Genomic DNA, 16,534 nt, shown 5'->3' on the forward strand with positions numbered 1-16,534 from the left:
GAAGGTGCTGAGGCCCTGGCACAGGGTGCCCCGCGAAGCTGTGGCTGCCTCATCCCTGCAGTGTCCAAAGCCAGCCTGGGCTAGTGGAAGTTGTCCCCTGGAACTGGATGAGCTTTGAGGTGCCTTGCAACCCCAAACTATCCTGGAATTCTGTGATTCTCAGCAGCACCGCAAGGTGCTGCCAGCTCATGCTTCTGTGGGATCAATTCCTTTGGCCCAAGCTTGTGGAGAAGAACATTTTTTCCTGTTTGGATGGGTGGGAGCCTTTCCTTGCTGCCCAAAGTGCTCTGTCAGCCCTGCCCTCCCATGGCTCTGACAAGGCAGCAGGTGAGTTGTGTTAGATACTTTATTCTGCCCCATTTTGAAAGCAAACCCCTGCCAGGCTGGGGCTCCCTCACCACACGGGCTCTGCACTGGCTTCCAGGGGTACAGAAATGCAGAGATGTTTCATGCAGAGAAAAAGGTAAAATATTGTCTTTAAAAGCTACAAAGGGGAGGGGGGCTTCTGTTTCCTTTGTGATTTACTCATTTTTCCTGCCTGAAAGTCATTCCCTCTATCTGCCTGTGCCTCATGGTCTGGACCTGATGCCACCAGGCACTGTGGCTGCAGCTCTGTGCCTCTGAGGATGGGTCCTTCCCTGTCCCTGAGATGTCACTGATGTCTCCTCTGGGTTAAAGTGTTAAAAACAGGCTGCCCAGGGCAAGGGGAGAGTCCCCAGCCCTGGGGGGATTTAAAAGCCGTGTGGCTGTGGCACTTGGGGACACGGGTGGGCTCAGCTGTGCTGGGCTTGGATTCGATGATCCCAGAGGGTTTTTCCAGCCTCAGCAATCCTCCCTCTGTGGGAGCTATTTCCACACAGAGGGAGACTGGTGTTGCTGTAGAAGCAAAACCCACCCCTGGTGAGGCTGCAGCTTTTACTGGCAACAGCTGGTTTGGTGGAGAGGAGCTCAGCAGCCTGTTTTTCTCAAAATAAACCCCAATATTGGGAGGTAAAGCTCTTGCTACTCAAATCATGTGTGCCATCACCAAGTGCAACAACGCTGCTCGGACACATCACACTCCTATTCACAGATTCACTGATTTTGTAAAGAAGTTTTAAGGGTTTTTTTTAATGGTGTACATTTAAGTACAGACCCACCCCAAGTCTATAGTCATGGTTATAATTTAACTATATATAATTATATTTATGTAACTATATTTATTATATATGGGAGGGGGGAAAACGTTAACTCTACATAAAGGATTAATTTAAGGAAATTATTGCTCAAACCTTGCAATTATAATTTGGATTTTCTTTTGCCCCACATGTTTCCAGAGAGCAGTTCAGAGAATCTTGGAATGGTTATTATTTTTACAAGTGAAATGATAAGAGCTGTTCCCTCAGGTCCCTTCTCCAAAGGAAATGCCTGGTGATGTGGATGTGGAATTATTTCAGCACAGTTCTTTTGGGTACATTTCTTCCTCAAATATGTTCAAGAACAGATAAGATAACATAAAGCACCCTCACGGTGCTTGCTACCCATGAGAAGAATTTTATTGACTGGGAAATCAGCTGGGGACAGAGAAATTGCTGCTTTCTCTCTCTGCACAAACCATTTCTGGGAACAGCTCGGAGTTCTGCATCTTTGTCACAGCTTTGCTACCTCAGCTGAGAGAGATCTGCACAAGGACACAGACTTAACATAATAAAGGACAGTTAAAGGATAAATTAAAAGGGACATTTAATGACCAAACCAGTGAGACACGAGGCTTGCGAGCTGTGCATCACTGGCACTCAGACGATTCACCCCATTCCTCCAGGCTTAAAAAACAAGGGATTGTTTCAATGGAGAATTCTGAGTGTGACTTTTCTGGAAGGTGAGCTGGGGTGGGAGTTACACCAGGAAAGCTGATGGTGGGAACAACCTCTGAGTGGTGATGCGGTGACTGAGAGAGCAGTGCCCCTGTCTGGGTACAGAGACAGGAAACTGGGAGGCTCCAGCAAAAATTCTCCTAAAAAAGTATTTTCAAACAGATACATAAACGAACACGGCAGGAATCCGGTGAGGATTAACTCCTAGAACCGCAATTTCCCCTAAGAAGCTCTGACAGACTGTGCTGCTTCCCTCTACCGACCCCCAGTGTTGGTACCAAGGCAGAACACACAGATCAGTGAAAATCAGCACAAAATCACAGATTCTTGGGTTAGTAAAAGGGAATAACCCTTTGAAGAGTTAAGTAGGGTGAAAAAAAACTATTTAATACTAAATATATTTCAAGTCAGAGAATTCTGTGCAATTCTGTGATGAAAACAAGTTGCTTGTAGCCCCTCTGGCTACCCCTCTTGGTTTCCCAATACAGAATCTCATCTGATTTTTTTCTGGAGAGGCTGAACAGGTACCAAACGACCAACAAGAGGAAAAATACTCCCCCTACAGTCTGCAATAGAGATTTTGGGCAATAAAGTGGGATATTAGGGGTTACATTACAGAGAGGAATGTGAAATAGCTACAATGTCAAAGACAACATCAATTTATTGACTGCAGTGAGAGCTTCCTTCAGGGTCCCAAATTCACAAAGGTGGGAAACATCCATCTTCTTCCTGGCACAGCCTGGGGCCAAGTCAGACTGAAACAGTGAAGATCTGGAGAAAACACCAAAGTGGATTTGGCAGGAGAGGAAAAAAATGCCCAGCTGAGTAATGAAAAGGTAAAAGACAGGACCAAAGTGATTCAGTGGTTTCTCTGCTCCATTCTGGACCGTGATGTTTTCTGGTGCTTCTCCACCACAACTGCGTTTGTTGTTGTTGTTGTTGAATGTGTCTCCTGATGGATCCCAAACAATCCAGGCTGGAATGATGAGGTGGCTGCAGGCTGGAGAAGATCAACGAGAGGTTTGGGTTCAGCCGTGTCACAGGCGTTCCCTCTCGTCCCTGCCCGTGCCAGCCGCTGTCTGCGGAGCTCCAGAGCTGGGATTTGGTGTGCTGGGAGTTCTTTCTTTTAAAAATTACTTTTTCAATTATTGGTAATTTGCTCTGTGCCCCTCTTCCTGCTATTCCTATGGCTGGGTACATCTTCCTGGGGGCTGGGACAAGAGGCGGCCCCGGGGCTCTCACTGCTCCGCAGCCGGAGGCTCCTCCTCGGCCTCCGGCTTCTCCGGCTGCGATTCCGGCGGGATGAGGCACTGCACCTCCTCGGAGCTGATGGCCACTTTGTCAGGCTGCAGCCAGCGCTTCAGGTGCTCCAGCGTGCTGGGGACAGCAAAGGGACACCGTGAGGCCAGCGAGTGACAGAGCCGCACGGGAACACGCGAGAGGAGCGACAGGAAAAGCCTCCACAGGCAATTCCTGCCCCTCTGCAGGTGTTCCTGTCCCCACAGGGGAGGTCTGGCACAGAGGGACAAGGAAATCTGTCATTCTCCAAAGCCATTCCCTGCCGTGGGCCTTTAAAACTGTGGTGAGAACAGGTTTTGTGCTCTGATTTCTGTCAGGGGAAAGGACCTGCCCAGGAGCCCTTTCAGCCCTCACACACCTGAAGGTCTCCTCTGCCTCTGCAGCCAGACTCCATCAGACAGAGGGCAGGGTTAGATGGGATATTGGGAAGAACTCCTTCCCTGTGAGGGTGCTGAGGCCCTGGCACAGGGTGCCCAGGGAAGCTGTGGCTGCCCCATCCCTGGAAGGGTCCGAGGCTAGGCTGGATGGGGTTTGGAGCAGCCTGGGATGGTGCAAGGTGTCCCTGCCCAGGGCAGGTGGGTGGAACTGGATGTGCCTTAAGGTCCCCTCCAGCCCAAAACCAATCCATGATCCCAGGAGTTTCCAGCTTTCTGGGCTGGAAGTTATAAACCTCTTGTTCAAACAAACCAAAGCCCCAACTGCCTCTTAGTGATGAAGATCAGGAAATACAGGGGGGGAAAGGGAAGGGAACAAAACCAAAGCTGGAAGAATATCTCAAAATGTGTGAGCATTAATAACACTGGAAGGTTAAAAAACCAATACAATCCTAACAATCTAACATCATCATTCAGTGCTCTTAAAAACTAAGGCTTGTTTAATTACATCGGTGGGTGAGACTCAAAACTTCAGCACCACTCAGGAGTGACCTCCAACTTCATAGTCAAGTTCTAGGGACTGAAATTCTTTCATGGATAACATCCCCACCCTTTAAAAACAGTAAAAAGAGCACATAAAAGCTTGGTTTTAAATATAAATCGCATTGAAGTTAACTGGGGACCAAAGAAACCATCTGAAGCCTCCTTATAAACAGGGATTACTTTTCATAGTTCTGGCTTAAGTAGATTTTCTTCAAGGGAGAGAAATAATCTTCTTGTCATCCAGAAGCAATCATGGAAAATGTCAGCTGAGAAATGAGGAGTTTGGAGAGTGTTCCATGTGATTGGGAATGGGAGATCGCTTAGGAAAAGGGCTCCCATCTTACTTCTGACATCATCTGTGAGAGGGCAGTGGGGGAGAGAGGCAAGGAAGGGAAATCTCATCTCAGGACTGGCACCAACCCCAAATCCCCATCTGAGACACACTGGGCATTCCCTGCCCTGCTGCATTCCCTCCCTACCCCACCTGTGAGGAGGGAAATCACCGAGTAGGTCCCGGCTGCTTCCGTGCAAAGACCAGAAAGGAGCACGGGAAGCTCAAACCCTCCGTGCTCTGTGTTCCCTCTAGCACCACCCCAGTGGACATTCCCAAAACGCTGCAGGAATTCCTGTGGCAGCCTCTCCGAGCTGCAGGGAGGTGGTGTTTCTGTGTAATTCCCGACAAAACCTTCTTCCAGTTTCTGAGGGGTGAGCGGTGGCCCCTTCCCACCGACGTGCTCGTTACCTCTCGTCGGCATCGTGGCCCTCCACGTAACATTCCGCCTCAAACTTCTCCTGCAGGAACCTGTCCCAGCATTCCTTCTTGGCCTGGGACAGCGTGCGCAGCATGTCCTTGGAGGTCACCTCCTGGGACAGGCCTTTGATCCTCATCAGTCTTCTCTCTGTGAGGAGAACAGGGGGTTTTGTTATCTTGGTTATGGGTTTGTTTTTTTTTTTCTGGAAGGAGAGAAGGATCTGGACTGCTATATCAAAAAATAAGTTAAATTAACTTTTCAAGACTAATTTATATTTTAAAAGTAATTTTCCCCCTGTACTTCAAGCCTGCCTGGCTTTCTTTCCTACATATACACAAGATGATGTTTTTCAGGTGATGCTTCCGAAGGAAATAAGGTTTGTGCAATCAGCCAGCTCTGCCCATGTGGGGTTTTAATCACTTTCACACTTACTGCTCAGCTTCCATGAAATCACACAGGACGGCACGGATCTCACAGGCACTGAGTTCCCACAATTTCCATGCAAATTGGAAAATAAATCACTCTCATTGGTGCGTTGTGAAACAGCAACAAAGGCACGATGAAAGTTCTGGCAGAAATAAAAGCTTTAAAAGCCACTTCTGCCACCTGTTCTGTTGCTGTGTGCAGCCTCCTACTTATTGTGGAGGGTAAAAAACCTTTTTTTTTTTTCAGCTTTTGCTTTACAAAAAGTTCCTTTCTGTGGCAGAGACGAAGAAGCTGTGACTGATCTTCACCCTTCCACTGCTGCACGCGAAGAAAACGAGTCAGATTCCGTGTGAAATAGCTGCGAGACTTTTTGACCGCCACAAAATCAGAGCTGTCACCGGGCACCTCAGCAGCGGGAGACACTCACCCAGGGATGCTAAATACACCTCGGAGTCGTTCAGGGGTGCCCAGGGCTTGGGGCTGGGCTGGGAAGAGCCTCCCGATCCGCTGCCCTGGGCGTAGGAATCCATGAAGGAGTCTGTGAAAGCATCGCCGGCGTCCTGGTGCTCGGGATGTGGCAGGCAGGAGCAGATCTCAGCCCAGAGGTCCTCGCCGGACCTGGTCACCGCGGGGTCCACGCTCTCGATCATCCTCATCCTGGGATCCTGCCACGGGGGAACAAACGCTCAGCACCGAGCCCGCCCGCCCGCCCAGGCCTCCGCCACCCCCCTCCCTCTGCCCAAGTCACTCCAGCGGACATTCCAGGGGATTCTCATGCCACCAGGACTCCCGGCCGCCCTGCGGGGAGCGATGTCCCCGCGGCTGCCCGTGAGGCGGAGGGGCCGCCCCGCTCCCGCACCCACCGCCCGCGCTCCGGGCACCGCGGCAGCTCCGTCCGCGCCTCTCCGGCTCCGGGCCCGGCCAATCACCGCCGCCATCGGCCCCGCGTCCGACCAATCACCGCGCGCCGCCTGCGGAACGGGAGCGCCCATTGGTCCGCGGGACGGGAGACGCTGACGCCGGCGCGCCGCCATGTTGGCAGAGGGCGGAAGGTGTCCCGGGCGGCGCAGGGAGCGCGGTGTGACACCCCCGGGGCTGTGCCGCAGCCCAGGCCGGGATGTGTTCCAGCGGGACACGGGGAGCTCCGCCGCGCCTCTGAACCCCCTCTCCCCGCAGGCCGCTGCCGTGTCCGTGGGATGAGCCAGCTGCCGTGCGGCGCCGTGCTGGCACTCATGGGGCTGCTCTTCGCCAGGACCATGGCCTGGACATCCAGCGGGAAAACGCACGCGGAGCTGGTCAACAACCTCTACAGTGAGTGCCGGCAGCACCCCTTGGAATGTCAGTGTGCGGATATTTAACGTCTGTGTGTGGGTATTCAGCCGTGTGACGCTGCTCCCTCGGAAGGGTTGGGGTTCATGTTCCCGAATCCCGGCATTTGCCCCAGCCTGAACTCGTTCTATTTATAGCTGGAAACAAGGTGTTGTGCCAGGAGGGGCAGGAGCCTCTCCACACCTTCCTTCCCTGCCTCTGGAAGTGTGCGGCGCCCTTTAAAGCGCTGCAGCTCGGTGTTCCGAGCCCGGGCTGCAGCCGAGTGTCCCGCACATCCCTGCTGTGCCCGGCGGCTGGAATGGTGCCAGGACAGCGGGCTGGAACACAGCTGTGAACTTCCCCAGAATTCCCGCAGAAAGGTCTGAAGGCATGTTGGATGTCTGTGCACTGGTGGCCCTTGAGCTGGCTGCCGAAAGCGGAGCCCGAGTCTCGGTTTCCCGCCGTGGGCCGTGACTCCGGTTCAGTCCCGGTACACCCGGCAGGGGCGGAGGCGCCGTGTGCTGCTGGCCACCCTCTGGAGATGGGCTGGCGGCTGGGCCCAGCGGGAATGGGAAAGGATGTCCTTCTGGCAGGGTTTGGTTTGCCGTCTCTCTCAGATCCCTCATTAGTACCCCCAGATCCACGAACTCCCTGAAGTGTGTGCTTCCCCTCTCAAATCTCTTCTTGCTGGAATGCCCAGGGTTTCATTCCTGCCTGTGTCTGTTTTCCTTGTTTCCCAGAAAAAGGGATCATTAAGTCTCAGCGAGTCTTCGATGTGCTGTTGGCTACGGACAGAGGTCACTACATCAAGTATTTTCCATACATGGATTCTCCTCAGTCCATTGGTGAGTCACTTCTGGCAAAACATCTGCTGTCAGCAGGGCACAAGGAGCCTTGCCAGGTGCTCCATGGTCATGTTGTGGAATCCCTATCCCTGGAAGTGTCCAAGGCCAGGTTGGATGGTCCTTGGAGTAACCTGGTCTAAGGGAAGGTGTCCCCACCTGTGGCAGGGACTGGATGAGCTTTAAGGTCCCTTCCAACCCAAATCACCCTGTGGTTCTGTGCAAGGAGACTGGTGTTTTCCTATTTTTGGGAGAAGGTGGGGGAGAATTAGGAACTGTTCCCACTGGGAATTTTACTCCTTGTCAAATAACTTGTGTCACCCGTTCCCTTTTAGGCTACAAGGCTACGATCAGCGCCCCGCACATGGTAAGGTGGAAACTCCTCACTTTCCACAGAAATTGAGGGAATTGTGTATTTCTCTTTTTATGTTTAAATTGGCTTCAAGTAGAAAACTGAGACATCCCATGGACATTATTATCCTGCTTGTTTCCTTAGGGATTTTTCTTCTTAAGAGGAGCTTCCCCTCTACTCTTTCAGTTGCTTTAAAAGTGTGCTTAGATGGGAACTCCCTTTTGTCATCCCTTTTTTTGCATGAGACCTTTTCTCCTGCTGTTTCACATCTAATTCCCAAGCCTCTGCCCAAATGATGTCCTGCAAAAGATCTTCCAGGTCTGACACTTGAGTTTTGCTCTGGAAGTGTCAGGCACGAGGCCAGGTGTTCTGTGATTAAATCAGAAAACGAGAAAAAGTGTTGGAAGAGGAGCCTAACCCCGGGATGTTTCCCACTTCCCTGTCCTGGGTGTCCCTGCAGCACGCCCACGCGCTGGAGCTGCTCAAGGATCAGCTGGTGGAAGGTGCCAAGGCACTGGATGTGGGATCTGGGAGCGGATACCTCACCGCGTGCTTCGCCAGGATGGTGAGCTCACGGCACCCTATTCCCAGCCTGGGAAGCACGTCCCTTAATTAGCTGGTGTAATGGGACTACTCAGCCTTAAAACCAAGGAAGGGACACAGGGCTTGCACCTCCTCTTCAGAACCTCTGCTCTGGAGTTTCTTCCTGGAGATTCCCCAGTTCCCGCTGAAACCTGCCCTGGCTCTTCCATGCGGGAGGCGTCAGGTATTTGATGTTTTTTCCAGACTGGCCCGACGGGAAAAGCTGTGGGTGTGGAGCACATCAAGGAGCTGGTGCACGAATCCATCCGGAACGTCCAGGAGGATGATCCGGCGCTGCTCAGCTCCGGCCGCGTGAAGCTTGTGGGTGAGCTGCCGGCAGTCCCGGGGCTTTTCCCTTGGCTCTGCTCCTCCGAGTCCTTCCAGGGTTGATGCTTCGAGTTGTTACAGCGTTCCCTGGGCGTTTTCTCTCTCTAGTTGGGGACGGCAGGCAGGGATACCCCGAGGAGGCTCCCTACGATGCCATCCACGTGGGAGCGGCCGCAGCCGCCGTCCCCAAGGAGGTAAGAGCGTCCCTAGAGGGAACGAGGGCACCGCTGCCAGCTCATCTTCCGCCGCAGCCTTCCCAAGGCCGCTCCTTCCCTGGGGCGGGCCGTTCCGCCCCTGCTGAGCGGGTTTCTGCCGCAGCTGCTGAAGGAGCTGAAGCCGGGCGGGCGGCTGATCGTGCCCGTGGGGCCCGAGGGGGCCAGCCAGGTGCTGATGCAGTACGACAAGACCGGCGACGGGCGCATCGTGGAGACGCAGCTCATGGGCGTCATCTACGTCCCTCTCACCGACAAGGAGAAGCAGTGGCCTCGGTAAAACCTGCTCTTCCCTGAGGAACTCGCCTTCCTCTCCCTCTGAGCTTGATCTCCTTGGCTTTGCTGACCGACTCCTGGATCCCTGGCAGATGCTGTTTGTGGAAAAAAAAAAAAAAAAATGGAGAGAACAGCTTGGCAAAGCAGGGGGTATTTTCTGTTTGATAGGGCTTGCAGAGTTTTGTTTCCTCTTTTTCTGGAGCCCGTGTGTGTGTTTAAATTCCACGTGATGCTGGCACAGAACTGAGGGAGTAGTAACTGTTGGTTTTCCTTTGCCTCAGGGATGACCTCTGACACACGGATGGATATCTCTAAAGGCACCTCAGAAAGCTCATGAGAGGGACTTAGGCCTGTAGATGGTCAGTATGGTTTTGTTTTTTTAATGGAAATTTCATCCATGGATAAAGGGAAGTTCTGCTTCAGAGGAGCTCGTTCTGGAGGGATGGAGAACAGGGACAGGACCAGGCGAGGCTCTTGGAGGCCATGGCAGCTTCCGGGGAGCGGATCCAGACAACTCCAGCTTTCCTCTCTGATAAACTCTAGATAACATCAGATCCCAGAGAACTCTGGCAGGAGACAGGAATACCTAAAGCTTCACTAAAACCACTTTAATATCGGCTACTCTGCCTAATGCTTGGCGAAAATAAGTCGCAGTTAGTGTCTTGGAGCAGCAATGTACTCTGACTTGTCAGTTTTTAAAATATGGGAGTGTGTTCTCTTCCTGCCTGCACCAACTAATTTAATGATGGGCAGCAACACTGGATTTTGAGGGTATGAAAAATGGTCGGGTTTTTTCTGTTTGGAGTTTTGAAAAATACTCATTTCTGGACCTGACCCTCTTTGGGGTTACGAAAAAATGCGCATTTCTTGGCTTTTCTGATTGAGGTTATAAAAAAAATGCTCATGTTTCGGCTTTTCCCTGACGCGTCCCTCCCGCAGGCGGCGACTGAGGAGGCTCACAAGGGGCAGGCGGGCTGCGTTGAGGCTCGAGGGTCATTTGTGGAGCAGTTCTGAGGGGGAAACTGCTGGGAGGTAAATAAATAAGTAAATAAAGAAATAAATGAAGGCGCTCTCGCTCCTCCATCGCCTCACGCCGCGCTGTGGGGGGGGGAGGCGGGAACGGGACGGGGGCGTGGCCTGGCGCGGCCGGCCCCCGGCGACGAGGAGGCGGCGCCGGCCCCCAAGAAGCGGCGGCTGGCGGGCGGCGAGCGGTACGTGCCGCCGCCGCGGAAGCTGAACCCCGGCGTGAGCTTCGGCGCCGAGCACTTCGCCGAGACCTCGTACTACTTCGAGGGCGGCCTGCGCAAGGTGCGCCCCTACTACTTCGACTTCCGCACGTACTGCAAGGGGCGCTGGGTGGGCCGCAGCCTCCTGCACGTCTTCGGCACCGAGTTCCGAGCGCAGCCCCTCGCCTATTACCGCGCCGCCGCCCGCGCCGGCCGCCTGCGCCTCAACGAGGAGCCCGTGCGCGACCTGGACATCGTGCTCAAGGTGGGCGCTCCCCGCGGTCGGGGGCTGGTGGCAGAGCCCGGCCTGCCCCAAGCCGTGAGCATGAGATAACACAGGGCCGGCAGCTGGAGTCGGTAATCCTGAGGGGTTCCTTTCAGTGCGACGTATTTTACCGTTCTGTGAAGCCTGTGGAGGGGAAATCGGGGGCTCCCGGGGAATCGCTGCCCCGCTGGATTCGGGAATGTGTGGATCCTACAGCCCCACACGTGCCCCACGGCTTCCTTGGCCCTTAGGAATGGGAATAGCCTATGGGCAGGTGGTTGGATTTGCGGGGTGACACACACACTTGTTATCCTAAATCCGGGATCCCGGGAGAAAGGGGCTTTCATTTTTCTCCCACAATGTCAAGTCCCTGTTGTTTGTGGCCGGGTGGGTGGCTGCCCGAGCTGGATTCAGGCTGCCTGTCCGTTCCCCTTCCAGAACAACGACTTCCTCAGGAACACGGTGCATCGGCACGAGCCGCCAGTCACTGCCCAGCCCATCCGCATCCTGGCGGAGGACGAGGAGGTGGTGGTGGTGGACAAGCCCTCGTCCCTGCCCGTGCACCCCTGCGGCAGGTTCCGGCACAACACCGTCATCTTCATCCTGGGCAAGGAGCACGGCCTGCGGGAGCTGCACACCCTGCACCGCCTGGACCGCATGACCTCGGGCGTGCTCATGTTCGCCAAGACCGCCGCCGTGTCCAAGCGCATCGACGAGCAGGTCCGGCAGAGGCAGGTGAGGGCTTGGAGCTGCTGCCGTGCTCCGAAGTCAGCCAGGTTTGGTCTCCAGATCAGCTCAAGCTCCCCAGACAAGTCGTGGTTGTGTTGTTGTTCTCATCTCTTGGTGCTTCTCCTCCCTGGTAGGGTAAAGACAGAGTGAAAATGGAGTTTGGAAATACTGGATTGGAAGGGAGCTCCTAAAAATTTAATTGAATTTGGTAATCCTAGCGTGATAATATTGGATTGAAAACCCTAAAAATTTAACTGCTTTTGCTGATGTCGGATTGGAAGGGATCTCCTAAAAATTTAGTTCAATGTGGTATTTTAATTTGGTAATATTAGATTAAAAGGGATCTCCTACAAATTGAGTCTGATTTGGTAATATTTAATTGTAAAGGGTCTCCCAAAAATTTAATGGATTTTGGTAATTTTAGGTTTAAAGTGATCTCCTAAAATTTAAATTATTTTGGTAATATCGGGTTGAAGGGGATCTTCTTTCCTAAGGGATTGTCCCACGTAATTGTGCAGACTTACTGGGATCATGCAAACCAGTTAGAGATGAGATTTATTAGTGAGTGGCCATATGTCAACTATCCACCACTTTCATAATTTTAAAATTCCCGTTTTTCCAGAGTCTCTTGATCCAAACAGAACTTTTTCCAGGATTGGCTTCAGGACTGTAAGCCAAAGGCTGCGGGGAGATGGCTCCTGAATTTAAAACCAGGCAAACAGACCAGGCCTTTCTGTTCTTGATTTCCCAACTAGATGAGGAAAATGTGAGGGGAAATTCAGCTTTAAGTAGCTGATTGCCTTTTTTTTCCCTTTCTTGTTGTAATAAAATACCACCTTGGGATGTATTTTATTGAGGGGAGTTGGAGGAGGAGCAGGGCTGGAGCTTGGCTGTGTTTTCCCCTGTGTTTCCTGAGCCTTGCTCCTGTGTCTCGCGGCAGCTGGAGAAGGAATACGTCTGCCGGGTGGTGGGGGAGTTCCCCGAGCACGAGGTGGTCTGCGAGGAGCCCATCCTGGTGGTTTCCTACAAGGTGGGCGTGTGCCGCGTGGATCCCAAGGGGAAGCCCTGCCAGACGCTCTTCCAGAGGCTCAGCTACAACGGCGGCAGCAGCGTGGTGAGGTGCCTGCCGCGCACGGGCCGCACACACCAGATCCGCGTCCACCTGCAGTTCCTGGGACACCCCATCGTCAACGACCCCATCTACAACATGGAGGCCTGGGGCCCCGACAGGGGCAAGGGCGGGAAGATCGGGAAGACGGATGAGGAACTGCTGAAGGCGCTGGTAGAGGAGCATCGTTCCAAGCAGAGCCTGGAGGTCTTGGGTATTGGGGAGGAGGACTTGAACTCCGCTGGTGAAAGTAAAGACACTGGGAATTCGGGTGACTGCGCAAAGTCTGCGGAGGCTGATCCTGTAAATGGGAGTTCCTGCCCTGCTGAGGACGGGAAGGATCCCGAGAGGAATGACGTAGCAGCTTGTCCACTGAGCTCTGATATCAACCTGGAAACTCTTGATAAAGACAAAGAGCTCAGTTTGTGTGGGAATCAGGATGGGCAAGCGGGGGAGAAGGGTTGGGAAGAGAAGGACCCTTTGTGCGTGGAGTGCAGGACGAGCAGGCGGGACCCGTCTCCCAAGGAGCTGGTGATGTTCCTGCACGCCCTGCGCTACAAGGGCGCGGACTTTGAGTACTGCTCCAGCATGCCCGAGTGGGCCATGGAGGACTGGGAGCAGTGAGCAGGACACTGCTCCCCTGCGGACACTGCTGGCCGGGACAGAGGCGTGCAGAGACCAAAGACTGACTTTGCATTGTGGCTGAGGTGAACAAAGTGTGCCTTGAGCTGGGCTGGGAGGGATCGGTGGGGCTGGAGAATTATCCCGCTTCCCACAGGTGCTGGGAAAGATGAGCAGGGAAGCGAGGCTAAAAGAGGAGTTTTATGTTGCCTTTTAGTGAACTGCACTTGAGGGCAACAAGGAACAAACTCTGCTCGGCACAGGCAGCTTTGCCTTCAACTCAATGGGTTCTGGATCAATTATCCACATGGATAATGAAGTGTATGCACTAAAAGTCAAGAACTGATTTTTCTTCCAGCCTGCTGTGTTCCTGTGTCTTACAGTAAGAGCTGCTGGATGTCATGTCATAAAAAACCTGATTTTATTGTATCTTGTTGTCAGATTGATTTCAAAACAAAAAGGTTACTCCTGAGAACACTGTGAGGTAAAACCAGAACACTGTGATCTGTTTTGCGCTTGCTGTTTGTCAGCAAGATCCACTTGCCTTTGAAATTACCAATGTTCTTTCAAATGATTACTTAGGTTAGCAGTTCTGGGTGCAGGTACTGGGCCTGGTTTTGGAGGTTCTGTTCCCCAGATTTTTTAATATCACTTCAGTGTGACAATCAGCTTTCAAGAAAAACAAAATCAGTTTTATAAAGAAGACTTCTTTTAATATAATTTCATATGAATTGTTCATATCACCATAGTTCTTATTTTCATTAGTGTTTACATAGTTGATTCTTGGCATCTGGGAGGGTTTCTGTATTAATTTTGGAGATCTCAGGTTGGCCAGCCCACAGGAATTAGTACCTTCCTCCTAAAATCACTTGATGATGTCACCAGGGTCAGGACAAAACTACCGAATCACAATAAACCATTGCTTGCTTCAGTAGCCCACAGGAGCCACGTGATGTCTTTCTCTGCTGGATCATCCAGCTGATGTTGAATATTTCCATAAAATTTCACTCAGGTTTGAGTCCTTCCAATGTTTTGCCAATGGTTTCGTAATTCTAATTTAATTCCAGATATTTAGAGAGGTGGTGCTAAAAATCAGCATTATCCAAATTTTTGATGTATTGGAATACACCTTTCATGGAAATAAATGGAACTTGGGCACCTTCAGTGTATAAAAAAGGATGGCTGGAGCTGTTACTGGATTTGGATTTGGGGTAGATTTAGGGCTGACAGTTAAATTGGACTTTGATGTGTCCCAGGTTATGCTGGGAGGTTTTTTGGTAAGAAATGTCTGTTACAAAAAAAGGCTCTGTCAGGGATTTTCCTGACACTGGGGCCAAAGGGCCTGATGAGGAACTGGAGCTCAGCACTGCTTCTTCCTCTTTTCCTGGAATAATGGCTGCAGTTGGCAACTTTAATTTCCTTGTCAAGAAACCCCTGGGCTTCTGTTTCCAAGATTCTTTGAACTATGAAGATTTAGGATTTATTTCACAAGGATACTTCTAAATGTTTTTTTTAATTTTATTTTATGTTTCATTTTAGTCAAAACAGTGTTTGATGTTTTGTTAGCTGGGAAAATGTTGATCTGGGAGATGCCCTGTGATAAATTCCCATCTGAGACTGGGTATGAGGTAAATACTGGGTCCTGGTTGTTGACATAAAGTGTCAAACAACATTTCCATACAAAGTGTAGGTCCTGGAAGAATTCCTTTCCTTAGTACACCTTTACTTGGACGTGGCTTGACAGTGCTGGGTTAGGTTTGGACTTGATCCTAGATGATCTTATAAGTCTGTTTTTAGCAGGAGAATGTCTTATCTCACTGTGCTAAAGCACTTTTCCAAACAAATAAACCCTCCTGGCAAACTTTCCTGTGCCTTGGCCTCTCCCTGTGCAGGACTGGAATCAGCCCCTGAACACTCACCTTCCACACAGTAACTCTTGCCCTGTTGTGTTTTAACCCATCCATTGTGGTTGGGAACCTTCCGTGAGGCTGTGCCATTGTGATCTGGCCACTCTCTGCCCAGGATTGGGTATGACCAGATTTCCAGAAGGATTTAAGTGTAGTTAAAGCTTTGGCAGCGTGTGCAGGGAAGGCTCAGAGCTGTCACAGCAGAGGTGGGAGATGTCCCTTTCCCTGGAAGCTCTGAGTTTCACAGAGTTCTACTTCCAGGCCTCTAATTCCAGATTTATTTTTTTTTAAGTGAACCATGGATGGCGAAGGCATAGAGGAAAAGTTTTCCTGTATCTTGTCAATACACTAATTTATGCTTTTTAAAGTGCCATAACTTGATGGAGGACAAACCAAGTGCAGTAATTATTTGAAGAGAACTTGATGCCATTTTCAGTGAGGGGCTGGGACCTTAAAGCCCATCCAGTCCCACTCCCCCACCACGGGCAGGGACACCTTCCACTATCCCAGCTGGTTCCAAGCCCTATCCAAGCTGGCCTTGGACATTTCCAGGGATCCAGGGCTAGCCTCAGTTTCTCTGGGCAACCTGTGCCAGGGGCTCCTCACCCACCCAGGGAAGGATTTCTTCCCAAAATCCCATCTAAATCTTCTCTTTTCCAGTTCGGAGCCATTCCCCCGTGTCCAAAGCTCCCTTTAGGCACTGGGAGGGGCTCTGAGGGCTCCCTGGAGCCTTCTCCTTTCCAGGCTGAGCAATCCCAGCTCTCTCAGCCTTTCCTCATAGGACAGCTCTTCCATCCCTCTAATCCTTACTCAAAGCTTTCACAAAGGAGCCAGCCAGCCCTAAGAGGACGTTTTGTTGGGATCCCAGAGGAGGCTGAGATTAAAAGGGATTTGTTCCCAGTGCCACAGCTGGAAGCTCCGCGGCAGAGCCGTGCTCTGAGGGAAGGGGGTAAGTCAGGCCCCGCCATGGCGAGGCACCTCAGGAGGCTGGATGCTGGGTGAGACCCTTCAGTCCCTCGGGTCACTCTGTCCTGCCTGTGACCCCTGAATTCCCTGGACGCTATCCAAGGTGACCCCTAGATCCCTCATGACATTCCCTCCTGGCTGTGACCCCTGAATGGGACACTGTATCCTGCCTAGTGACCCTAAATCCCTCAGGATGCTGGATCGTGTCTGCCCCGGGGGCCCCTCCGCTTTTCCTTCTCCCCATAAGGACAGGAGGGAGGGAGAAATCCCCGTGGAAGTGTTAGAAAAAAAATTTTGGCGTGAGGGAAAAGTTATACTTCCCGACGAGGATGGGATTCGAACCCACGCGTGCAGAGCACAATGGATTAGCAGTCCATCGCCTTAACCACTCGGCCACCTCGTCACAGTAGTTCTTCCCCCACCGGACCTATAAGGAAGTGCGCCCACCGCCTCCATCATCTCCTCCCGCCCGCTGCTCCCCTGCGCGGCGGCGCCGGTGACGCGGCCCTGCACGGGCACAGTGCGGAGCGAAGCCTCCGCGCCGCAACCGAGCACCCCGCGGAGCC

The 16,534-nt window shown here is 52.1% G+C and overlaps 3 protein-coding genes and 1 non-coding gene across 6 annotated transcripts; 2 read left to right on the plus strand and 2 right to left on the minus strand.

The window, feature by feature from the left end:
• Positions 1-1,272: 1,272 nt before the first annotated feature.
• On the minus strand, positions 1,273-6,174 carry CCDC32 (coiled-coil domain containing 32). Of its 3 annotated transcripts, none has more exons than XM_041404080.1 (4): positions 6,111-6,174; positions 5,675-5,912; positions 4,812-4,968; positions 1,273-3,230 (listed from the first exon to the last, which is right to left on the minus strand). In XM_041404080.1, exons 2-4 carry the CDS (start codon positions 5,901-5,903, stop codon positions 3,092-3,094), a joined length of 525 nt encoding a protein of 174 aa, XP_041260014.1. In that variant the 5' UTR covers positions 5,904-5,912; positions 6,111-6,174; the 3' UTR covers positions 1,273-3,091. The 3 variants fall into 3 exon arrangements, with proteins under 3 accessions (XP_041260014.1, XP_041260015.1, XP_041260013.1); XM_041404081.1 differs by having other exon boundaries at positions 6,107-6,165; XM_041404079.1 differs by having other exon boundaries at positions 6,006-6,128.
• Positions 6,175-6,272: 98 nt separating this feature from the next.
• Positions 6,273-10,211, plus strand: LOC121335701 (protein-L-isoaspartate(D-aspartate) O-methyltransferase-like). Its single transcript, XM_041404077.1, has 8 exons — positions 6,273-6,558; positions 7,296-7,400; positions 7,733-7,764; positions 8,210-8,314; positions 8,536-8,656; positions 8,767-8,852; positions 8,977-9,146; positions 9,428-10,211. Exons 1-8 carry the CDS (start codon positions 6,444-6,446, stop codon positions 9,438-9,440), a joined length of 747 nt encoding a protein of 248 aa, XP_041260011.1. The 5' UTR covers positions 6,273-6,443; the 3' UTR covers positions 9,441-10,211.
• RPUSD2 (RNA pseudouridine synthase domain containing 2) lies at positions 10,050-14,253 on the plus strand. Its single transcript, XM_041404107.1, has 4 exons — positions 10,050-10,124; positions 10,260-10,637; positions 11,076-11,372; positions 12,307-14,253. Exons 1-4 carry the CDS (start codon positions 10,050-10,052, stop codon positions 13,096-13,098), a joined length of 1,542 nt encoding a protein of 513 aa, XP_041260041.1. The 3' UTR covers positions 13,099-14,253.
• A 2,036-nt stretch (positions 14,254-16,289) lies between these two features.
• TRNAS-GCU lies at positions 16,290-16,371 on the minus strand. Its single transcript has one exon. It is a non-coding gene; the product is annotated as a tRNA-Ser (tRNA).
• Positions 16,372-16,534: the final 163 nt, after the last annotated feature.

The sequence above is a fragment of the Onychostruthus taczanowskii genome, unplaced genomic scaffold (assembly GCF_017590055.1).
Source record: "Onychostruthus taczanowskii isolate IOZ18803 unplaced genomic scaffold, ASM1759005v1 scaffold208, whole genome shotgun sequence".
NCBI lineage: Eukaryota > Metazoa > Chordata > Aves > Passeriformes > Passeridae > Onychostruthus > Onychostruthus taczanowskii.

Excerpts from the sequence above, each read along its gene's own strand:
- RPUSD2 (XM_041404107.1), top strand. The coding sequence starts at position 10,050 with ATGTTTCGGCTTTTCCCTGACGCGTCCCTCCCGCAGGCGGCGACTGAG. Across the intron at positions 10,125-10,259 it reads ACAAGGGGCAGGCGGGCTGC|GCGGGAACGGGACGGGGGCG; the intron begins GTTGAGGCTCGA and ends TGGGGGGGGGAG. Across the intron at positions 11,373-12,306 it reads AGCAGGTCCGGCAGAGGCAG|CTGGAGAAGGAATACGTCTG; the intron begins GTGAGGGCTTGG and ends GTCTCGCGGCAG.
- CCDC32 (XM_041404079.1), bottom strand. Across the intron at positions 4,969-5,674 it reads GGTGTATTTAGCATCCCTGG|AGAGAAGACTGATGAGGATC; the intron begins GTGAGTGTCTCC and ends TTCTCCTCACAG. Across the intron at positions 3,231-4,811 it reads GGCCACGATGCCGACGAGAG|CACGCTGGAGCACCTGAAGC; the intron begins GTAACGAGCACG and ends TGCTGTCCCCAG.
- LOC121335701 (XM_041404077.1), top strand. The coding sequence starts at position 6,444 with ATGAGCCAGCTGCCGTGCGGCGCCGTGCTGGCACTCATGGGGCTGCTC. Across the intron at positions 6,559-7,295 it reads GCTGGTCAACAACCTCTACA|AAAAAGGGATCATTAAGTCT; the intron begins GTGAGTGCCGGC and ends CTTGTTTCCCAG. Across the intron at positions 7,401-7,732 it reads GGATTCTCCTCAGTCCATTG|GCTACAAGGCTACGATCAGC; the intron begins GTGAGTCACTTC and ends GTTCCCTTTTAG.